We start from the raw sequence: 24,483 nt of genomic DNA, 5'->3' as shown, positions 1-24,483 counted from the left end.
CACCATCTACTTGCAGTCAGTGAACTGCCTTAAAACTCAAGACAGAGCTCTGAGCAACCTGGTCTAGTGGAAGGTGTCCCTGCCCATGGCAAGGGGGTTGGAACTGGATGATCTCTAAAGGTCCCTCCTAACCTGGGCCATGCTATGATTCCATGATCATTAAGCACATGACAGTTGTGTGCTGCTGCTGCTCAATGGGTTTTCAGTTGCTTTAACAACTACAAAATACAGACAGATATAGAACACAATCTTTTATTAATAACAGATCACATTTGTACTTTGAAAAGAGTGAAATTAAAAGGTGTATTAAAACATACCCACTCTAAGCAATCTATTTTCTTCAGTAGAAAAAAGCATACAACAGGTAGAAATCCTATATACACAGTATATCAGTCTGGTCATCAGCCCCTCCAAACATTGTTTCGTAAATTGGTACAGCAGTGTGAGAATATACCATCCAGTTCCAGTCCAGTATGAATTTTAGCTTTTGACTTGTTTATTTAAGACAAACCACTAAGCACTTAGTTCAGCTTACTGATTTTAGAACACACACAAGGTGGTACTGCATATGAAGACACCAGTGTTAAGCTTTTACTTCTGTTTATTATTTTTGGAATCCTGCATTGCTATTAAGTCTGCCTCGTAAATTTTGAGTACATGGAAATCTGTAATCAATGTCTCCATTAAAAAAAGTACCAGAAACATGATTATCTTAAACAGCTCTTTCCTCATCTCTTGCGTTAACTTCAAGCAGATTGGTGTTTTATTTATTCTACACTGGAGGCGTTCAGCCCAAAATACAGATCACTGCAGTAAACCAGAAATCTGTGACATCTTTTTGTTTTGTTTTGAGGAAAATAAAAAAGCATAATGTTAGTTCTTAAATTAGTTTGGCACATTAAACAAAAAAAACAAAAAAGAAGGCAGGGGGAACCCACAAGTCACATCCTTCTCTCACAACATTCTCAGGAGGGGAATGTCCAGATCCAGCCAGGGCAGGGCATGTGCGGAATGAATGACACAGACCACGGCGTGGCAGACCAGCTCGGGGCCTTACATCCACGTGCAGTCTCATCACACATTCCAACTTCTGCTGGCTGCACCTCAGTCCATCACTGACACCGCTGGTGGGGTCACTGCACAGCTGCAGGAGGCCCTGAGGAGCTGAGCTCCAGCAGCCTCCTCACACCAGGTACTAAAAAGTGTCGCGTCTGGCACCTTTGGCTTAAGTGTCACTCAACAACACAGTAAGTGAGCTACTGCTGCTCTGCTGAGCGAGGGGCAGCGGGGTGTGACACTTGGGCCTCGGCATGTCAGTGTGCGCCCCGTGCTGCAGGAGAACCTCGACTGTTTTCGCGTGCCCTCCTCGCGCAGCCAGGTGAAGAGCTGTGAACCCTTCGCTGTCAGGCACGTTGATGTTTTCTGCACTGACAAGTTCTTCCACTACCTCAGAGTGCCCGTTTTCTGCAGCAAGATGTAAGGCTGTCCTGTCTAACGGGCCCCTGGCCAGAACGCTGGCCCTTTCCTCCATCAGCAGCTTTGTTGTGGCCAAGTGGCCGCTGCGCGACGCCAAGTGCAGAGCCGTGTATCCCTCTGCCGTGGCTGCCTCGATGTCTGCGCCGTGCTTCAGGAGCAGCCTGGAGGTGCTGGTGTGGCCGGTTTCAGCAGCTATGTGCAGGGCAGTCTGCAGGAGGGCGTTCTGGACGTTGACATCCGACTCCAGGTCTATGAGGAGCCGGGCGACGCGGTAGTGCCCTCGCTGGGCGGCCAAGTGCAGCGAGGTCCTTCCGTCCACGGTCTGCACGTTCACGTCCGCTCCCCGCTGCTTGGCCAGGAGCTTCACGATGGGGAGGTGGCCCTGCCAGGCAGCGTAGTGCAGTGGCACCCAGTCGTCCTTCCCCTTGATGTTCACGTTGACGCCTCTCCTCAGCAGGATCCGCACGATGTTCTCCTGGCCATACTGACAGGCTATGTGGATGGGGGCTCTGCCTTCAAAATCGACCTCGTTTAGAGAGGCATTTTTATCAAGCAGCATTTTGGTGCTGAAATCATCCCCGTTTTGGGCAGCAAAGTGAAGGGCAGTCCACTGGTCCTCGTCTTTGGCATTAACGTTGATTTTCCTAGCCATAATCAGCTCCACGATGCTTTTAACTTTCTTCTCAATGGCTATGTGAAGAGGGGTGGATCCTTTCTTGTTGGTGAGGTTGGGGTTAGCGTTGTACAGGAGGAGCCACTTGACACATTCTTCTTGACCAGCTTCAACAGCCAAGTGCAAAAGGCTGGAGTTCCCATCTAAAACAATATCAACATCTTGAGGCTGGAGGATCTTCATCAGCTTGCTGGTATCTCCAGACAGAATTGCCTCCGTTAGCTTCCTCTTCTGTATGTCTGTAGTACCAATATCTAAATGGATATGAGGAAGAAAATTTTTACAATGAGGGTGGTGAAACACTGGAACAGCAGGTTGCCCAGAGAGGTGACAGATGCCCCATCCATGGAAACATTCAACTTGATCTAATTGAAGATGTCCCTGCTCATTGCAAGAAGGTTGTACTAGATGACCTTTAAAGGTCCATTCTTAACCCCAACTGTCCTCTAATTCCATGGAAAAGACATCATCACATTTCTGATACCCATCAAACCTTACCTGGCCATGGCTAACAGATATGCTGGCTTCAGCAATGAGTTGACTGCAAACCAATCCACCCTTCTGTCCCACAACTGTCCCAGAACAATTTCAGGTCAAATTTGGAACCCCACTAACTCTGTTTCTTGTGACATGAAGACCAGAGGATGCTGTGGTTGATCTCCCTGCGCTAATCATTGTTTACTCAACTGGAAAATAGATGCTGGGTTTTGCAGCACTGGATTGAAAAGTGAGGGGGGGGTTTATTACATTGTTCACAGGGGCTGCTGAGAGGGTGGCTTGAGTCTTCTGCAAAAACAAAGGTGCTCAGATTTAGGTTTGGTATAACTGAAAAAGCCACAAACTCAGCTGACCTGACTGGGCATTGGCTTTAATCCCACTTCAAGCGGGATGCTGGACTATGTGACCTCCCTTCCAAACCAACCTCTACATGACTGATTCTGCAACTGCTTTGATGGGAGTTCAGGTCACTCCTTTTCAAAGAGTAAATGAGATTTATTATTTCTCATTAGATCACATTTGGGAACCACATAATGTTTTTTTATTTATATTTATTTTTTTCCTTTAAATAACTACCTCCAGTAAACAAATTTGTAGCGCTGACAGCAAGAGAAAGCAAGGCTAACAGTAATTTCCAGAATGTTATTCTTTACATGACTACTCTCCAACCCATTGACTCCCATGCCCCAGTCCAAACAACTACAAAGAAAAACTTGACCATTACCTGAACTCTCCCTTTCAAAGGAAAGGGAAAGGGAGCCTCTGGATGAAAAAGCTGAATCTACAGATGAAACTCCTGAAAGCCGCTTGTCGCTGGAGGCAAGTTTGGACTCAGAAGAGCTGCGGCTGAGATCCTCAGGGCCTTCCATAGTCTGTGAAATCCCTGAATCCAACTGGGACAATAACTCTGAGAGACTGTAATCCTTAACTGACGGTAGAGCAGGCTCCTGTTTCTTCTGGGACAGTGCACAAATCCCCTTCAAGAGAAGCACACAAGCATTTTAGAAGGGTCAGCAAAGAAAACTGAGCACGAGGCTCTAGAGAAGAAACATAAATTTCTTAATTTGCAGGTAGCCTTTACAGACTATTTGTATTAAATGAAAACTATGAACCAAGTCACTGAAATTTTTCCAGAAGCAGGAAGGCAGCTTCCATCAGTACTCACACAGCCAGTAAAGCTATGTGGCTCTTCTGTCTACAGTGGTTTTTAAGATCAGTAACATCCACATCATTCCAGCTTTTGTTTCCTAACTGTCTTGCTCTCCCTCAACAGAGTAAGATCCACTTGCATTTGGTGCTGCACTGAGGTTTTCCTGAGCTCATTCCATGCTCCTGCTGTCACTTTGGCATTCCAGTCCTTCACCAAGACCCACTTCTATCAGGCAAGGCAGTGCTCAAAAGCAGCAAAGAGAAGGTTGCTTGGGAGGTTACAGGTCACAGAGGAAACTGTTCCTCACAAAACCCATCACGTTTGAACAAGAAGTGAAAGAGAAAATACCTCAGGCTGCTGCTCTGGGGAATTCTTGGTGTCCAGGTCCTGAGTTATCATCTCTTTTGTTTCATCTTCTGGTTTTTCACAGAGGGCCTCTGTTTGTGAAGTGATTTCTTCGAAGAAAGTAAGAGAAGGTTTTAGGGTTTTCTTACAGGAGACTTTCTGAGATGCCCTGCTGCCTCTCTCTGGCAATAGAACTTAACAGCTTTGAGATACTGTGGGAGAAAGACTCCAATTCTGACTATTCCACCTAACACCTCATCAGTGGGCACAAGAGTGCACAGGGCTGCCCAAACAATTCATTTTTACATTCAAACCAGACTGGTGTTACACAGTGGCTATGCTGCAGGACTGACTGTGAAATGAGAACCAATGCAGTACTGGCAGACTCTGACATGTTTATTAAAATATGGGGTCCCTTCAGTCCCCATTCCTTGTTTGAGCAGAAGGAGAGGGAAGAGGCAAATCTCTACCATTAATGCTAAATGGTGGAAGCACTTGCTACATCCTTCTGCACGTTTGAATTCCTAACAGGTGCTTTGGACAAGTTCAAGCCTTTCACCAGAGTTGCCTTTTGTTGAAGAAAAATGACGGTACAAAGGGTTTCGTTACAAGAAAATAATCCAGTTTCTCAACACACAAGAGCAAATTTCAAGAGCCAGGGTTTTCAGTGCTTTGGTATGGTGAAAACCACACCAACTCCAGCTTGCCCTCTGCCCCAACACACACAATCAGAAATGAACACAATTTCTGGCTAAATGGATCGACTGGTTCAGTACCAGGCTTGCTCCTGACCCGTTTACATAACACAATCATGGTCAGACATGTCCTCAGATAATCCCTTCCTCCACAAATGAGTAAGTGGCCTGTATCATTGTCTCTGCCACACAATGTGCTCTATTTATTCTGTCACAGAGGTGCACAGCATTTACCCCAAGGATTAGCAGAGTCCTGAGCAATAACGTGACTCACAGAAGAATAAATGGGGAGCCAAGTTACGAGGAAATCTTACCTTGAAATGTTGGCCGTTCACCAGGATCATCTTGCCAACATTTTTGCATCAGTTTGATCAAGTTATTACATGAATGAGGTCTGGATTTGGAAACAGCAGGTAGCTCTGGGCGGTGGCCTTTAACTACTTTTACCATAATATGTAAAATGTTGTTTTCCTCTGTAAAGCAAAGGCAACACAAATTAAGATCTCCCAGAAAAAGGAATCATTTCTCTTTTGTCTAAGAGCATTAAGAGTGCTGAAATTTTGTTTTCATGCATTTTTTCCCGGAGTTCTTATCAATAGGGGGAAAAAATATAGTTGTCTTCTCCCACAATACATTTTTCAATGCAGTAACACCTGCTCTCCCATGTATCAGTTAAAAACAATTCTCCATGAGCTACTGTGCTCTTTCTCCATCCAAAAAAAAAAAAAAAAAAGACACAGAACCAGAGAAAAAAAACCCTCAAACATTTCTTTGCTACCTCTCTTTTGTATTTCCATATCTGCTGCGAGAAAACTGAACCTTAAGTTTTATTTAGACCAAGTACCTGAACTGTTCATAGAGGTGAAGGAAGAACACGACTCAAGAAGTGCTGTAATGTGGCCCCTGACTGTGAATCAACCATTGGGCTAAATGGAATCTCTCACAGGGAGGAAAAATTAACAGCAGACTGGAACTTGTTCAGACATGTCTGCTATACATAGACCAGCCATAGACACAGGAAAAGTCATAAAGAATAAATAGCTGCCTGTTGAGAGGTGCATCTACTGTGGGGTGGAACAAGGCTTATTCTCACAGACAGCTTGCCTTTTTTTTTTTTTTTAAAGGAACAGATCTGTACCCACAATCTACAAATAAACTACAGAACCTCTCTACAGAGAGAAAACAGCAGAGCTGCCTGCCAGGTTGGCTTTGCCAGTATATCAGAAGTCTGAGCAGGCCACACACCAACGTGGAGCTTTGTGCATGCTGGGAGCAAAAAGGGGCAGACAAGGGCCCCTGCAGCAATATGGGCTCTGTTTTTATAAGTAGGACACAGGAGGACTTATATTTGTGATCAGAACTGGAGAACTTAAAAGGGTTTACCATACAAGCGTGCAGGACTTTGGAGGTCATGCACATAATCTGGGGCTGGTGGGGCAGGAAGCGTGCTTATCAGTGGGAAAATGGAAAAAAATTCCAAGACAAACCCACAACTTACCTGCAAAAGGCTTCTTTTGTGTAAGAACTCCCCAAACCACAATGGAAAAGCTACCAAAAATAAAAAAGCAAAAAAATTATTTCTAGAAAATAGCAATTTTTAAGTTTTATTTTTTTTAAACAAAGCCAAAAAACCCACAGAAGTATAATTTATTTTTCTAAGTTCCTAGGTTATTTTCTTTGTCCCTCCACTTCTGCATCTAATTCAGCTGAACACACACAGCAAGATGCAGCCAAGAACCACGACTTCAAAGTCAAGCTTTTGCAGGGAGGAACCTGAGGCAGCAAACAGAGGGACTTGCTGGAGGCTGCCAAGTTCTTGGTAGCATTTACCAACTACCCCACATCAACACTGACAAAATCAGAGAGCAGCAAAGCATTACAGTGGATTTAATTTAATGCTTTTACCCTGTGAGACGACTTTAAAGAAATACATTCCATTTAGAATAACACATATCTCTTTAATCTACAGCTCTGATTTCCTTTTCCTAATCATCTTGCCATGAAAGAACAGCCAAAGACCTAGTGATGAAATCCACTGAAGATAACTAAGAATTCTGTCACAGACTCAAGAAGTAGGTCAAGATGTACTTTTAGATGGGACATTAAAGGTGGGCAGAGTGCCTCCCATGCCAGTTGCTAATAAATAACTTCAAGACCAAGGATCAGATGCAGTTTTTTTTTAAAAGGCCTCTACCCTGTAAAGGCTTTGCAAAAAGCAAAGCAAATGTGACACGTGAGGGTCTAACTAGATTTAGGGGTTTCATACTTCATTAGGTTTTATAACCAGAAAAAGAGGGCTCATTTTACGGCATTACCAACAGTGGTTTTAAGTGTTTTTGTAGTTAACTGACCTGTACACATCATGTTTGGTGTCAAAACACCTGTTTTTCTCTTTGATGCGCTCTGGAGGAAGGTAGGCAATTGTGCCACACAAGCCATCCATGCTGATGTCATGGGAATGGGACAAGCCATTGCACTTTGCAAGTCCAAAGTCAGAAATCTGCAGGGAAAAAAAAAAAAAAAAAGGAGGAGGGGAGAGGAGAAGAAAAGTACAGAGTACCATTAGATTTTTCAAGGTGTTGACAAAAAATTTTCAGCAAAGAACTACAGGTGTAACCCAACAAATACAGTGAGCTGCTGTTCAGAAATATTAAGCCAAGAAAACATCTCTGGAAGCGTAATGCCATGGTAGGTTTTTCTTGATGGTTAAGCTAAAAGAAGCAAATAAAATAAAGGCAAGCAGTTTTTGCAAGCAGCAGCATGTCAGCCCATTACATAGCAAACACAACAAACAGTCAAGACAATTTATTGTAATTTAAACCCAGTCAAATTTAGGTAGTGCAAACTACTTTAATGTAATTATTGGTCCTGCCACCCCCTTTCCCTACGCAACCTCACGTTGTGTGCTGTGTTTAAACATCCTGGGCTCTCCAGTGAGCTCTGGAGAACTGCCCTTTCAGACACCACTGTTACACTGACCATGCCAACAAGGACCAAACCCAACACCAGAGCCACCAAATGTTTAAAAAAAAAAAACCCCAGATGAAAACACACACACACACACACATCCAAAACCCACACAGGGAATTCTTTCTGGCAACCAGGAGATGCAGCAAGTTGGAGCAGTGACGCAGCGAACGCAGCTGAAATGAACAAAACAAGTGACAGCAAGTTTATATAAAAAGGACACACCTCCACTTTAATTTGAAGTGTCAAACAAATATGCATTCATTTGCTCTCAAGGGCATACCAATCGTTGAGCAAACAGATAGGCAAGGAATTTCCTTTGTCTTAGTTATTTCCCACTGGACAAAAAAATGTCTATTATGTTAAGTGGAAATTTCAAGGAAAGTCAAGTCTTTTTGGACCACTCAGCCCACTGATTTTTGCCTACATGTTAGGTAAGATTCCCCCTCATCCTGACTTATACATGCTTTTTATCTAATAAATACTCAGGTCTTTCAGTGACTCATTCCCCTTTTGATCTTCACAGCTTCTCCTTTGAGAAAGTTCTCCCTCAAAACAAGAAGCATAATTAAAAAAAGCTTTTTTTTTTTTTTTTTTTTTAATAGGCTGCGACTTTACACTTTCAGAAGTTTCTCTCTAAAGATACCACAAAACCAGTTGTAACATGTGTCCATTACTGGAAAGGGAGAAAACTGCTGCCAGCTTCAGCCTCCTGGAGAACAGGCAGGTTACACAGCCATGCTAGGAATCTCCCTTTGCCATAAAACAAACAAAGCAACCCACACAGCTTCAGGAAGAACCTCTCCCATGGACAAAGAGCTCAACAGAGGCATTCTCAGGAGATGGAGAAGTCCTGTCCCCTAGCACACAGGTATATCCAACCTGCTGTCCACCTATGTCTTAAATCTGCAGGGTAATGTGGGAAAGAGTGGAGAAAAAAAATGAAAGGGAAAAAAAGGGGGAAAAAGAGAAAAAAGTGTAGTCAGCTGGAGGCATAGTTGCTTGTGGGGTTACAGTCTCAGTGGGGGATTGCTGGACTCCTCAACAAGCCAAGCAGTGGAGTTCAGGAAAGCCGCAAGGAGTCAAGAAACCCGGGTTTGCGATCCAGCTTAACTCTGGGAAGAGCTGAATCGACCACCCCAGGAAGCACTGCATGAGTTTGGGGCACTTAGTGCTCCACGGGAGAACAAAAGCACAGCCCCAACATCCCACAAGCCCCGTGGTGTCAGGGTAAGGAATGAACCGAACGCTGCAAGTCTGAACGGATCCGACTCGGAGAAGCGCCGCTGTCCTTTGATTAACGCGGAGCAGAGGCTTGGATACACCTCAAGAAATCCAGGCATAATTACAGTCATTCACCTTCCTCTTTGTCTAAACAATGCACAGCGTTTCCTCCTGTGTCAGTTAAGAAATAAAGATGAAATGCAGGCAGCACAGTGACACTCCTGCGCTCAGAGCCACCAGCCATGTGGGAATGTAAGGCTGGGGGCTAAGGCAGGAGCTAACCACGTTAGATAGAAAAAGTCTCAGTCACCCTACAAACTAAGAAACGGCTAAAGTACATAGAATATCCCCCCTAGCCTAGCAAAAACTTCACCTTGTGGACCTGCCCCTACCTACTGTGAAGGACTGCGTTTTATACCCATTAAAAGGAAATTCACCTGTAGAGCAGGGCTTTGATCACACCAAACCCTGCAGAAAGCACTGGAAATTGGGGAATTGTTTATCTTGCAGGCTGCAACAAAACAGTGAGATTCTGCAGACAGTTTTTTGTGGCTTTTATTAGTTCCTTTAGGGTAAATTTTCCACAACTGCACGGTGTGTTTAGTTATGCAGTTTCTTTAAACACCAGTGGGAACTGCGCAGTGGGTGGAAGATACAGCCACTTAACTTACCTATTTTGCCTTTAAACTGCTTGCCAGGTACCTCGTTCTGCAACACAAGGCACCCTTGCTGGTGCAGGCAGTGGAAGTGGAGCAGCCCTCCCCACTCCCTCCCCTGCATCCCCACTATCCCTGCAGCCCACCCCGGGATCTGCCCTGCGAACCCGCAGTCTCGCTCCTCGCACCGGTTATTTTTATTCCAGGTGGGTCCCACCGTGCTTCAAAAGCACCCCTGGTATCAGCAGAGCTGAGAGGAGACACGGAGGCGACAGAGGCTTCATGCAAAACCCGCGGTGAAGGGGTAGGAAGAAGAGAAAAAGGAAACCTTGGCCAGAGCCCACGCAGACAGTGGGATGGTTCATGTTCAGACAGCTCCGCTCCTTAAAGGTCTGCATGAGAACAAACACGTGAGCACCGGCTGGGGAGGGGAGCTGCACGTGTTTTCCTTCCTTCCCAGCAACGCTGACTTTACTGAGAGATCCCAAGACCTGGAGATTTGGGTTTCTTTCTTTTTTTTTTTTTAAGTTTAGTTTGTTTTAACTTGAGCGCACCGTGCATCTGTCGTTTGTGGGGTTTTTTTCCATTCTGGTTTGTAGAAAAACACTCACTTGCAAAGTTTTAGATGGTTTGGGTTTGTTAAAGTACTTTTTGTAATTTTTTTTTTTTTTAACTACGAGATTTGCTCACATAACCACAATGGTTACTACAGTCAGCTGTTCCCAAACACTGCAGGGATGTAGCTTGGAAATCAGTGCTTGGAAAGTGTTTTCTTTAACTAATGACTCCTGACAGACCATCCTGAACTGTGCCCTTAGCTCCTTACGTCCTGAATGAGCCCCTAGCTCCTGATGCTGCATGGCATTTTCCTGCAAGTAAGACTCAAGAACCCACTGCCACGGACTCAGGGACAGAGTTCAACGAAAGGTTTTCTTCATTGAATAGGTAACAAATCCATCAGATTAATTTTTAATCGCTTGCTGGCACATCCAGTATTTGTCTCTGTCCAAAGTCTGTTGTGCACCTGGATGTTGAGAATGCCACCACATTTGTCTACAGGGTTTTCAGATGTCTGGGGGTGGGAGGGTTGCTTTGTTTGGTTGGTTTTTCTGGGGGTAGGGGAGAAAGGTTCTTTGTTTCAGTTTTGTTCTTTAAGAAAGACAAAAATTTTTAAGAAATATGCACATGTTTGGACTACTAAAAATTATGATTAAAAATTAACTCCAGTATAGACACAACCAGCATCTGCACTTCAAACCTATTTCATTACTTCAGTGTTTATGAACACACTTCAGTTAGCTACTAAAAGAAGTCTTTCTGAAAGAGGCTATATTCCATCCTTTTCCAGTCTGCCCTGAAACCTTAACTCCTCAAAACCCATTTCAGGTGGGACAATTGTAATGCTTCTCTCCAGAAGCAGCACGAACCAAAGCCAAACATCCATTTTAATCCATCATAAATCTGCATGACTGTAACAGGGGTGGTTTTGTTCCCTCCCCTGTGCCACCACAATTAGATCAATCAGAGAATTGATCAAGGTGCAAACCAGCTGTGTTGGTTGGGATTAAAGAGCCATACGACAACAGCCCTGTATGGAAACCTACCTTGATCAGGAAGGGTGGGAAACAGCCAGAAGGGACACACAAAACAAAGATTCTCCTCATTTCTAATAACAGCAGAGCAATTGCAGCTGATAACAAAGTGGCTGTGCTAACTACATCAGGAATTTCTAATAAAGAGAGACAACTGCTCTTCACCAGCCTGGCCTCTGGGTATCACTTGGACCTACACTTAACCACCTACATCAAGAAGATTTCTGATCAAGAAATTTGCCATCTGACTAGGCTGCCTCTAAATCCATGCTCAGAAATTCTGCAGCCTCTTCTTCAGCTGAATCAAGTAAAAGTGAAGATCACCTCTACTACCCACGTTTAGCAAGACCATCAGCACGGTACAACACAGCAGCAAACTTCACTCTCCACACTGGTTTAAACTGGAGAACTGGGGAGGGGATAAAAGCAACTACAGTGAGCTCACAGCAGTGCACAGCTGAGGGCAGCTCAGTCTGCTTCAAGTTCTTTAAAAGAAAAGTCTGGGAGATGAAAAATAACTGGTCGGGCTTGCCTCTGTGTGTGCATGAACCCACACATACACTCATGTATCTGTGTGTGTGTACACATATATATGTCAAGATGAGGAGCTGCAAAAAATCAGGCTGGACAGCAGGAGAAGCAAGAACTTAAAAATAAGGCTTTTGCCCTGAAGTATTAGGCTGTGGGTTGACTTCATTTTAAATACCTGAGCAAAAACCAACACTCTTGACCATGAGATATTGAAGATAAGAAACCTGGGAAGCAGCAGAGAGAGAGAGCACGAGGGCATGGGCAGCTGGCAACAAGTCAGGGTATGAGATTTCTGCACGTGGTGGGGTGTTTAGTCTCCTGCAAAGGGCCCCTGGACAGAGATCACATCCAAGAAGGGATCACAGCAAACCCACAGCCCACGAGGGCAGTGCTGGAATGTGGCATTGCTTCCCCTCTGCCAGTGATTGCCACATCACAGGTAGCTCAGGGGAGACAACCAACAACGTGCACGGAGGGCAGGAGAGATGAAGAAGCAGCTCATAAGACGTGGGGGAGTTAAGCAAAAAATAGGTCTTGAACAGCCTATAAATACTGGAAGGCTGCATATATGCACTGGAGAAAGGGGCAGGGAGGATCTTGGTACAAATAGAAGCAAGAGGTTGATAGTAAGGAAAAGAAAAAAATGCAGGCTGATCCCTGCTAACAAAGCCTGCCTGGGTATGGGATGATCCTCCCGAGGAAACCACACTGCTTAAGGCAACCAAGATGGAGCAAGACATGGCAGGGAAGGGAGGTCCCACCACCAGCTCCCAAGGGAGGATGCATGAATCCATCCTCCAAAAAACAGCAAAGCTTCACCTTCTGTTGCACGTATCATACCCATGTATTTTAAACCACCAAGGAATCCCCCAGCGAGCCTTTGGTAAAGTTAATATCTCTCTATCTGTATCCCTGCTCGGGCTAATCCCATCCTCTTAATTACCCTCCCAAGGACAAAATTCAGCATACACTTATGTAAGACACAAGCTTTATGATATGGAGGCACCCACTTGATGATAAGTTCTGTAGAACAGCACTGTGTTAGTCATCAGCCTCACTCGGGGCTTTACAGTGAGCACTGTCCTCGTAAAAGAAGGAGGGTGTGTTGCCATTTAACTCGAGTATGGCACAGCAGCATTTCTAATGTGCTCCACTGCAAGGCTGGCTGTTTCCTGGCTCAAGGGCAAACAGTTTATAAAAGTCTTCCCTATCTGCAAACTCGTCTTTTGCAGCGTGCAACATCTCTTCACTCACCTCAGGATTCTGTTAGGGACAGGTCACCTACTAAATTAATGCTAGCATTTAAAAAAAACACCTCCATCAGCAGCTCCAGCAGCCTTCCAGCAAGAAAATTCACATTAAATCAAGCTGCAGGGTCTGAAATTTAATTATGAGTTTCACATCACACAAAAAGAAGGTTTGGGGCCACACTTTTAAAGTGAAGGCGCCTCACAGAACACGTTCATCTCTTGTTTTGCATATAGGTTCCTAGGTCTGCTTTGCTGCTTGGAGGGGTTCCCAAGATGCCTGCAGATGTAAAGGACTGCTGGCTGGAAAAGGTTTGGATTAGACCATTCCTTTCTGAACTTCATGGGAAGGGTCTGAAGACCTTCATGCGTTTCACGAGTGAGTAGCAACAGTTTAGGGATGTCAGCAATGACCTCACCAGAAACTTTTTTAGTTTTTGTACATTTTGCACTCTGCCCCCTCGTATTACATCACCCCCCAGATATAGGCTGTACAGCAGGCAGAATATCAGGCATTTCAACCTCCTGAAACAGTGAGAAAAATACAGCCTTCATATCTTGGGTCATTGATGAGTCAGGAATTAGGAATTTAAGAAGTTATGCAAGCAAGCATGAGCTTTAAGTAAATAAATACCTAGCACAGGCCTCTCAGCACCAGTGTGTGAGAACAGGCTTTCAGCAGTTCAGATCCTGATGTTCCTGTATTAATAGCATGACCACCTGTAGATGCCTCCTGCCCCAGAAAGAAAATTCTTCTAAGAAGTAAAGCACTCAGAGGCCCAGTGAAAAAAGCTGAGATTGTCACAGGTGTGATTTCATTGGAGGCTCACTCCTCTCATGGCTCCAACCCTCTCATGACATCAGGAGAGATGTCTTTATTCAATGAACACTTCAGTTTCAGAAGGGTACAGCCAGACCAAAGCCACTTGACTAGTGAGGGGGGTAGGAAAACAAGGAGTAGATGGATTATGGCACTGCTAAACACACAAACAACAAACAAAAACAAAAAACCAAGTCCTAAAAAACCCAGGAAAAAGCTGTATTTCAGTCTGTTTCCTCTCCAAAAGGAAAGATGAGAAAGCAAACACAACCTCCTTGGTCCAGCTGTCAAAACAGAACCTCCAACAGAGAAGGCTAACAAGTTTGCTGGCTTACTCTGGAAATGGATAACAAAAAGAATTTCATGCTGTTACAGCCACAAAAAATTCCTTTAAGTGACCTCTGGTAGACACAAACAGTCAGGACAGAGATGCTTGTTCACTGTACATGCTCTGAGCAAATGAAAGGGCAAAATGAGTTGCCTCTGGGAAGGCTTCTCCAGACTCCAGCTGTAAATGAGATTTGCATATTTAGTGGTGCATACAAAGCCAGGAAGACCCAGACAGAACAAGGCAACCACTGGGAGCTGTGCATGTGGCAGAGATGATTTAGAGGTTCACACTGTTTTTCTCTCCTTGTTCTCATCTGCCTCATGACCCTACTGTGAGGAAATGTATAGCAGGACCCTTTAGGTCTCAAAAACAGAGTTCACTGCATCCTTCTAAAATTTCGGGGGAGTTCTCACAAGTTTGCTATTGACTTATGTATCAAAATGTTGCATAATCAGGTGGATTTAGTTTTGGGTTTTATTTGGGTATATTTTCACAGAGTATTCTGAGTTGGAAGGGACCCACAAGGGTCATCAAGTCCCACTCTTAAGTGAATGGACCAGACAGGAACAGAACCCAAAACCTTGTTGTTATTAATTAGCACCATGCTCTAACCAACTGAGCTAATCTCAGGATTTAAATTTGGAGATTGGCAAGGTTGGCTCAGTGGGCATTTTCTAATTCAAAAGGAATGCTGCTGGTTTTTTCCCAGGCTTTTTGCACCTGGCAGGAGCCATGCAAGAATATCCAAAGGTGGGTCCCTGGCACGGACTGTCCAGTGCATACCTTGACATGGTAGTGGGCATCAAGCAGGATGTTTGCAGGCTTGAGGTCCAGGTGGAGCAGTGGAGGGGACATGCAGTGCAGGAAGTTCATCCCCACGGCTGTCTCGTGGATGATGCGGAAGCGCAGCTCCCAGGGCAGAGGTTCGGAAGCCAGGAGCTTTTCCAGAGACCCCGTTTCCATGTATTCCATGACCAAGCCAACCGGCTCTTTACAGATGCCATAAACAGGGAGGATGTAGCGAAACTTTGCCATTTCCATCTTCCTGGCTTCTTCCAGTAACTCCATGCGCTCCCTGGGTAGGAGAAGGGAAGGTGAAGGATGGAATAAATGTTTTTCCTCCCACCAGACGTGCACAAAACACTTCTTATAACCCACTTGACTGAACCATGCTACACCTCCCCAGCCTGCACTCCAGGTGTATTTCCACGTTTACTAACTCTGTTTTTTATGCTCCTAAAGGATGAAAAACAGGCGAGGCACACACTTCCACAGTGCAAATATCCCGAGCACAAAGCCCATCTCCCCGCTTTGATGTTTATGCTGTGCTGTTAAGAACGAGGACAATACATGCAGAGCCCACATTTACCACTGCTGTAAGTCCTTGGGCTAAAGTCATTAACTTTTTGTGAGTCATAAGGCTGAGTTAATCAGGAGAGAGCACGGACAGCATTGCTCCAGCGGCCATGCACCGACCCAAGTGTTGGGAGAGGAATCCCTGGGAGCCACCGTTTAGGGGAGCAAGCTGCCTGCTGTAGCCAGGGAGGCACAACAAAATCCTCCCTGTCCTCGAAATACAGATTTGACAACTCCATCACTGTGCTCACTCAGCTCCAGCAGATGCCAAAAACTCCCGGTGCACCATTTTAAATGATGTAACAGGCCCGGTCCTGGCAGGTGTAATGAGCACCCCGGGTTGTTTACAGGTCATTTCAGCCTGACCCTGTGGAGGGTTAAGTGTTACTCAGTCCAAGCTGCAGCCTCCCAGGTCAAGACCCTTAATTGCTGTGCCCTTCTCCTGCACCTCACTCACTTCTGCAACAGCCCAGAGGGACCCGCTGGGCATCGAACTGAAAAGAGGAAACAAGTGTCCTCTCCCCAGTCTGACTGTGCCCACAAAGAGGGGCCACAAATGGTTGGTGAAAGAACCTTCAGTCTCTAAAAAACTGCTTTATTAGTGACAATGAACAATACCCAGAGCAGCTTTGGGGTGTGGGTATTGTTCACAATTGGTGACATCACTGTTGCTGTCACCCACCGATGCACAGGAGGACACAGGGAGGTCAGACAGGTCATATTTCCTGAACAGACCCTCTCTTATTTCACAACAGCTCCTGCAATGTACCCAAGATGTGTATGCTATTTACTGGAGAGAAGTACCTGAAGTAACAGGAAGAAGTTTTAACAAAGATGCCTGGTAAGCAGAGGGTCCTACTTTGAAAGAAAAAAAAAAAAATCACATTGCTTTGATGCTCCCCTACCCCTGTGCAGGCATTTTGGGGTGACCAACTCTCCTGGGAGATATCAGGGTTTAAACATAAAGCTCAGGGAGCACATTCTCAGCAACTGCAATGGCTGATCAGAAGATGTTTGTACCCTCTGCAAGGCAAAAAGCTCTGTCGCCTGGAAAACACCTGGAGACAAATCCTGCCCCAGCCGCAGTCTGTGCCCTGTGCCAGTACCAAGTGATGCCAGTTACTGCTGTGGGAGCCTCTGCCACAGCACAGCTACCAGCTCCATCAAACTTCTTTTAAAAAAAAAAAATTAAATCCGAGCTAGAAGCACTCTCCTCTTCCAAAAAGAGAAATGCCGAGTCCAACCTTCATACAGCAAAGTCTCCCCTTCCCACGAGTCCCCCCAGTGCTTGGATGAGTCGGGGGCAGCACACACCACTCACAGCCTGCAAGGGACCCTCAGTGCTCCCACGTGGGAGCGATTTTGGGAGCTGTCATTTGGCCCTCAGACTCCACATTAGGACACTCCGGTTCCCCTCTGCTTTGCCTGCTGTGGGATGTAAACCCAACCAAGGTGGGAACACGGTCTGCTGCCTGCTCCTCACCTGCTGTGGCAGCCTGCAACCGCCTGACTCAGGCAACATTTCACACCAGGGGCAAGTCGAGCTTAGCCAGAAGCACCAGACCTATTTCAGAGGCAAGATCAGGCTGAGAAATGGTCTAAGAGGGACGTACACGCTGAGAGGAAAAAAAAAAAGATAAGGGAAATCTTTTCTCTCTGTTAACCATGTTGGCTCCTGCTGCTCCCTACAGCAACTTTCTTGTGAAATAATTGCCTTTGCAGACAAGTACCCAGTTTGCTCCTTGGCACGCTGGAAGGGAGTGCCCATGAATAACACAACCAACTCCTTGCCCCCAAGCCACATGCATAGCCAGCATAATTCACCAGGCCTCGGCGGGCTGAGCTCTGGAGTCAGGGATGTAAAATACCTGTCTGAGCCCTCCAAGGCAAGGCAAGAACCCAGCAACAGCTAAAGTCTAGCAAGAACCACCAGACTCCCGGGGATGGGGTTCTCGGGCTAACAACAGCCTCAGAGACCATCACCAAAAACACAGAGATCGGCTGCTCGAAATGGGGCATTTTCCCCACAAAAAGAGAATTTTCACTTTCAACAAAATAATAATAAAAAGCTCCGTTTCTGCTTGAACCAGACCCGGTTAACTGAGTGAATTAACTTACTAACGAACAGGCAAGTGCCCTTTATCTAATTTGCCTTAAAAGGTGGCAACAGTTGCAATCAGGTGGCAAAAGGTGGCAATCAGACAGCACAAAACTGGCACAGCCAGGGGAGACAAGTCGGCTTTCAAATACCTTTCCAAAAGGTCCCTGTCACCTTCAGAAAACAGAAAAGGAAAGAAGACAAAAGAAATAAAGAGAGCCAAAAGAGTCATCAGCCAAGCGCTGGAGTGCACTTGCATTAATCGTATTAACACAAACAGCTCGTTAAAACAAGATCTCCTCCATCAGGCAAAGATCAAAGGTCTTTTCCCTTCCCTTTTCCCTTACGAGGTGCCACTGGCAGTCGGCTGAGGTGTTCTCAGTGAGCCCGTCGCCTCAATACACAAGTGCTAATGCTGCAACAAAGGATGCTGCAGGGATCCTCCAAGTTCAGATTTAAGAGATCAAAGGATGGGACGGGGGTGTGTGTTACACTGCTCAGTTACTCCTAGCGCTTAGAAATTATTCTGCATTATCCAAAGTGGAGGAAAAGAAAAGCTCCAGGTGGGGTTTCTCAGTCAAGAGGCACAGGACTAGTCTCTGTTATAATAGTTTCTTATTTAACGCCTACACGATTAAAGAGTCAGAATTATCTTCTTTAAGAACCTTGGCTCCGTTCCCCTCCCCCTCCAGTACTATATCCTACCATTATGGTAATAAAAATTTAACAAAAAAGAGAAAAAAGAAAAGGAAAAAGGAAAAAAAGGAAACAAAAAAGGAAATAAGGAAAAAAGAGAAAGAGGAGAAAGGAAAAAGGAGAAAGGAGAAAAAGGAAAAAAATAAGAAAAAGAAAAAAAGGAGAAAGAGGAGAAAGAGAAAGAAGAGAGGGAAGAGAGGGAAGAGAGGGAAGAGAGGGAAGAGAGGGAAGAGAGGGAAGAGAGGGAAGAGAGGGAAGAGAGGGAAGAGAGGGAAGAGAGGGAAGAGAGGGAAGAGAGGGAAGAGAGGGAAGAGAGGGAAGAGAGGGAAGAGAGGGAAGAGAAAGGAGAGAAAGGAGAGAAAGGAGAGAAAGGAGAGAAAGGAGAGAAAGGAGAGAAAGGAGAGAAAGGAGAGAAAGGAGAGAAAGGAGAGAAAGGAGAGAAAGGAGAGAAAGGAGAGAAAGGAGAAAAAGAAGAGAAAGAAGAGAAAGAAGAGAAAAAGAAAAAAGGAAAAAAGGAAAACAGGGAAAAGGAAAACAGGAAAAAAGGAAAACAGGAAAAAAGGAAAACAGGAAAACAGGAAAAAAGGAAAATAGGAAAAAAAAAGGAAAACAGGAAAACAGGAAAAAAATGAAAAAAGAAAAAAGAAAAAAAGGAAAAAAAGAAAAAAGGAAAAAAAGGAAAAAAGGAAAAAAGGAAAAAAGGAAAAAAGGAAAAAAGGAAAAAAGGAAAAAAGGAAAAAAGGAAAAAAGGAAAAAAGGAAAAAAGGAAAAAAGGAAAAAAGGAAAAAAGGAAAAAAGGAAAAAGGAAAAAAGGAAAAAAGAAAGGAAAAAAGGGAAAAAAAGGAAAAAAGGGGAAAAAAGGAAAAAAAAGAAGAAAAAAAAAAAGGAAAAACTTGCAAGCAGGACAGCTGAACTCATGTAAATCATGGGGTGCCCACACTTCCCCCTATAATGGACCTAGAAGACAGGAGCACACACATCAAGAGCTCTAGCACTGAGTCCAGTGCCAAACAGCATCTTTGTCAGAGAAGTCAATAACAGAACAGCCATTTTCAAAGCAATCACAAATATTACATGAATGGGAGACCTCTGACATCCTCAAAAGAGCTGTCTGCTTCCCCTCAAAGTCAGACCCCGGACAGACAGGGCTGCATTCTTTGGATGCTGCAGGAGAGACAAGGGACTTGCTCTTGCCCACCACCTCACTCCCCAGGGCCCAGCCTTTGTACCACAAACCCTGCCACAAGAACAGCAGGAATTACGGCTGTATCTGCATTTGTGTGTATCCAATCTTTATGCCCTACAGATAACACTGTTACAAAAACACAGCTTTAAACTCACGAGGCAGTCCCTGCAGTTCTATATTCCCCCCCCTCGCTGCCACCACATTTCCCTAATGGAGTCTGAGACAGAGCAGTTAAAGTTGCTCCAGAGAAACTCAAAAAAGGCCCTGAAAACCTGTCATGGGGCCATTTGTGTTAAACACCTCCAGAGGCAGAGCAGCCAGGCTTCTCCCAGCCCAGGGAAGTCAGGGAATGCAAAAACTGCTGGTGGTGCAGATGGGGTCCATAAAATTATTAACACCTCTGAATTTCTTCAGGAACTCTTTTCAATCTGCATCGTGGCATATGTTTTAAGGGCATACAGTGTCCTCTGCTCTGCAGGGAACATCTTTAATGACCTGCACATTGCTGACCCTCAGAGAAGAACAAGAATAAGAGAATACAGGAAAAACCACTACGTGGTCTGGGCAGAATATGTTGGGGAAAAAAAGGAAAAAGAAAAAAAGAAAAAAACCCCTTCTTTCAGGTTAACAGATCTCAGCCCTGCTAACAGACCTCTGTAGCACAGCCCTGGTACCAGAGGATTACAGGTTAAACTGGAGAGCCAGGCTCACTTTTACTCTTTAAGGAGCACAAGGAGAGTATTAGGTTCTACCTACACATCCAGGGGCCGCCAGAAGAGATGTTTATTCACCTTCATCACCTAAATAAACACAGATTCCGCTAAAAGCAAGGCATTTCTAAAACCTCGTAAACTTCTAAGTCCTGCTCCACTCCCAAATCCAGGGTATGCAGAGGGAGGTACATACAAGGCTTTGCTAATTTTTTTTTTCCCCAATGAAGAAGGCAGATCTTTCTACCTCCACAACCCTGCAGTCACCCCCACGGCCGACACCTCCAGTGAGGAGCCCTCTCCAGGAAATGTCGCCTCGTTCACACCCGTCACAGTCTGCACGTTTATGTTCAGATTTAAGAAACCCACAAAGGATCCTCTCCAAGATTCCCACCCTTCTTCTCCAGGCCACACTTCCATCCTGGCCCACACGGGTAAAGAGAAGTGGCTTTGCCCTCTCCATGCAAGTCCTGGGGGAAGAGGCTCCTCCACCTTTCTTTGTCACACTCTTTTCCTTCGGACTTAATCGACCCTCCCCACCTTGAGAGCACCTTGAGTCATATTTGGGAAATGCAATCTCAGGGGACTGGGGGAAAGTGGGAGCAAACAAGGTGTTAGGAATGGAATTTGGCTGGATTGTCTGAGAGGGCTTGGGCTTAAAGGTAAAAGCACTTCTGGCTCTACATTCAGTTTTTCTTCTGCTGGAGGCCACTCGGCTCTGTGATGTGATAATTGCCAAGGGAATTACTCCAAATCTCTCACTGTCTGCAGAAGCACAGCAAGAGAGACTACAGAGCGTTACCGCCACCGAGCCATTACAAACAGGGTTTTAATGTGGTACCAAATAAATACATCAGAAAAAGCCTCCGTGCTTTTCAGTTAATGCTTCTGATACCACTGGCAATTCTGCTAGCTCTTCACAGGGTTCCAAGTAACAGCTAGTCAAGTTAATCTCCTGGATTAACAGTCTAATTACACAGGCTTGTTTCGACCTGCGGACTGTAGAGGTAGTGTTTGATTTTGTCTGTGCCCCCCACTCCACCATTTGAATAGCACAAGTTTATTAGAAAAGTTTTTGGGTGAAAAGTCTCAGTGGAACCAACTCCTGAAAGGGAGAGCAACCCAAAACCCAAAGGAGAACTAGTAATAAAAAAAAATGTAGCTAAACTTTATTTTGTAAGGGCAGCTGCTTCAAAGGCCAGGAACCCTCCAGTTTCTAATCAATGCTCCCCCTCAAGCATCTGAAGCACAAATTCTACAGTAAAATAAATTAGTGTTTCAAGGATTGGTTTATTGAAATGAATCAGAAGCTGCAGGAGCCCCACCACGCCCTCAAAGTTCCCAAATTCTCAAGGCATTTTTGCTTATTGCACTGGATGTTTGTATGGTCTTCCAGTATGTGCACACCTCATAGCCACTGAGGGACAGGTGGTTCCCTACTGGACACAGGATATATTAATATACAGCTGTGGTAGCAACTCTCAAAATTAATTGTTCCTATTAAAATAGGTGACAGCATCCTTTGACTCAGAGTGAAAATTAACTTCTGGAGTAAACTTCCAGATGTGTTTTGCAAACTAAAAGTGTAACAAACGTTCTGGCTTATTTTTAAGACATGTTTTAATCCTAACTGAAAAATTAATCAGCTACAGTACTATTTTGATTAGGCCTCAACAAGCATAAGGCCTGAAATCTACTTCGAAGTTTTAATGGTAGGGGGGCTTGCAGGTTAACCCAACGAAACAACCTCTGCAACTTTGAGGTCTTTTCCATTTTATTCACAGACATCACGGCTACCCTATGCATATATTAAACTCTCCCTTTCCCCTTTCTTAAAAAGGACATTTAATTTCATTTACTATACTACATAAGCCATGCCTATAGCAAAGTCAGCAATTCAGATAATGGAAAAGATGCCTCACAACCCCAGAAATCTTGTAGAAGATGGGCTTACAAACATTTTCAATCTTGAGGCAGCTTATCTCCCTCCTCCTGCAGGATCCACAACAATGAAAACCTTTTGGGACTGAACCAACCTCACTTCTCAAAAAATGAACTGTAGAATCAGCTCATGAATTGGTAAAGATCCCAAGATCAACGTGGAGCTGGAAAAGCTCTGTGAATGCGACTGGACCCTACTCACCTCCTTCTGCACCGATGCTGACTGCTGGAAATCACTCCTGTCCCTAAAACAGAAGGATGTTTCTAAAGATGCATCTGACAGCCTTCCTCTCCTAGGAAAGGAGAGCTGCACTCAGTAGGCCCCCATCCCTGGAAGTGTCCAAGGCCAGGCTGGACAGGGCTTGGAGCAACCTGGTGTAGTGGAAGGTGTCCCTGCCCATGGTGGGGTGTTGGAACTGGATGATCTTTAAGGTCCCTTTGAACCCAAACCATTTTATGATCCCATACACAGCATGAGCACAGCACAGCCCATCGTCCTCCACCACGGACCACAGCTACTCACAGAGGGCAGGTGGGCTGGAGGGGGTTCCCACTGTGTGGTACCTTTACCTGCCCTACAACACAGCCCCACACTGCACTGCCCCGTGAGGACTCACCCTGAGCACAGACACACAGGGAGAGGCGCTGGCCCTGAGCTGAACGTGGTGAACACATTTCCCACCATGTCTCCTTTCAGCACCCACTCCCAAAAGACACCAAGCCCGCGGCTACAGCACCCACACCCCAACGCCCCCCCACCCTAAACCTGCTACTACCGCACAGGAGTCACGGCTAACCCACCTGCGAGCTAAAGGACTGCTTTGCTCAAGGCAGGGAGCCCACTGAGAAGCCCCTGGATCCCATTCAGCATTTCCCGTTCGGGACTGGATTCCAGGACCTTTGGAGCCGCAGCGAGCCCACTGCTTTTAGCACAAGCCAACACACGCACAACCTGGGCAGGGCAAAAATGCTTTCCGAGTGGCTCCGAGGGAACAGGCAAGGCACATGGAATACCTGATCCTATCTGCTGCTGTCGGAAGAAAGGGCTGCGAGGCGGGCAAGGCTGCGAATGGGGAGCCCTCAGTCACCCCGCGGCTCCCCCCAGCTGCACATCCACGCAAGGGCAACCGCAGGGAGCTGTGGGGCAACCGAGGGCTCCGGGATGCCCCCGTGGGAAAAGCACCGTCGTCGTTCCCCCCCCCCCAAATTCCCCTCGTCGCCCCCTTACTTCTCATCCACATGGAGGCTGGGCGAACACTTGATGGCGAGCCAGGTCTTCCAGTGGAGGTGCCGCACCTTGTACACCTGCCCGAACCCCCCCGAGCCGATCTTCTCCCAGCTGCCGAACTCGCTCTCCTCGAAGGTTTTCAGCAGTCCCATGGCCCACGGGGAGCCGCTGTCCTTGGCCATCGCTGCCGCTCTGCCCGGACACCGCCCGGCTCCGCGGAGCGAGCGCAGCCGCCGCCGCTCCCTCCCTCCCTCCTTCCCCGCCGTCCGCCCGCCCAGGTGAGTCAGGTGAGTCAGGTGTGTGCCGGGGGGGGACCGGCCCGGCGTCACTTCCTGGGCCGGGCGAGTGGGTGGGTTTTCCCGAGGCTCCTCTTGTCTCCCGGGACCGGGGGAGCGCGGCAGTTCCCGGGTTACAGCTGTCCCGGGGCAAAGTTCGTGTCCGGAGCTCCTCGGGCAAAAGCGATGGGGCGGGAGGGGAGCGAGCGCGCGCTGTTGAGCCGTGACAAACAAGTTGTTAAATAAAGGGCAGGGAAGCACCAGCCACTGTGTTCCTGCCTTTTCTTCTTCCCTTGCTCGGGGAACGCCGTCCCTCCATCCCTTCCCCTGTGCATCCCACTCGGCTCTGCAGGACTCCGGGAGCCTTCACTGCGTGGCCAAGGCTTGTGTCTGTCCAGGCAAGCTCTGGAGCAACAGCTTTTAGGCTTCTGGGAAACTAGTGCTGAGAACTGACACGTCTCTGGGTTTTAGTTGCCCCTGGGATTAGAAGCTTTGATGATCCCAGTGGCAGATTGCAGTGCCTGGATCCTTTTGTTGATCTAATTGCAGGTACCACTGGACTCATAGAATCAGTTAGGCTGGAGAATAACCTCCAAAATCATGAATTCCAACCTGTGACCATTCTCCACCTTGTCACCCAGCCCAGAGCACTGAGTGCCACATCCTTGAACACCTCCAGGGATGGGCACTCCACCACCTCCCTGGGCAGCCCCTGCCAATGCCTGACCACCCTTTCCCTGAAGAAATTCTTTCTGATGTCCAACCTGAACATCCCCTGGTGCAGCTTG

General features: G+C 46.1%; 1 protein-coding gene across 1 annotated transcript; it reads right to left on the bottom strand.

The window, feature by feature from the left end:
• Positions 1-236: 236 nt before the first annotated feature.
• On the bottom strand, positions 237-23,813 carry RIPK4 (receptor interacting serine/threonine kinase 4). Its single transcript, XM_051770801.1, has 8 exons — positions 23,421-23,813; positions 14,989-15,280; positions 7,189-7,337; positions 6,336-6,385; positions 5,152-5,310; positions 4,146-4,252; positions 3,372-3,624; positions 237-2,403 (listed from the first exon to the last, which is right to left on the bottom strand). Exons 1-8 carry the CDS (start codon positions 23,600-23,602, stop codon positions 1,226-1,228), a joined length of 2,370 nt encoding a protein of 789 aa, XP_051626761.1. The 5' UTR covers positions 23,603-23,813; the 3' UTR covers positions 237-1,225.
• Positions 23,814-24,483: the final 670 nt, after the last annotated feature.

This window comes from Manacus candei, unplaced genomic scaffold (genome assembly GCF_025592945.1).
Source record: "Manacus candei isolate 608988 ecotype Guabito, Panama unplaced genomic scaffold, ASM2559294v1 h1tg000126l, whole genome shotgun sequence".
Taxonomy (NCBI): Eukaryota; Metazoa; Chordata; class Aves; order Passeriformes; family Pipridae; genus Manacus; species Manacus candei.
Note: the sequence above shows the minus strand (reverse complement) of the source record. Positions and strands in the feature narration are given on the sequence as shown.

Coding starts and splice junctions, on each gene's coding strand:
- RIPK4 (XM_051770801.1), bottom strand. CDS start 23,602: ATGGCCAAGGACAGCGGCTCCCCGTGGGCCATGGGACTGCTGAAAACC. Junction 15,281..23,420: donor AGCCTCCATGTGGATGAGAA/GTAAGGGGGCGA, acceptor TCTCCTACCCAG/GGAGCGCATGGAGTTACTGG. Junction 3,625..4,145: donor CCCCAGAGCAGCAGCCTGAG/GTATTTTCTCTT, acceptor CTTCTCTTGAAG/GGGATTTGTGCACTGTCCCA.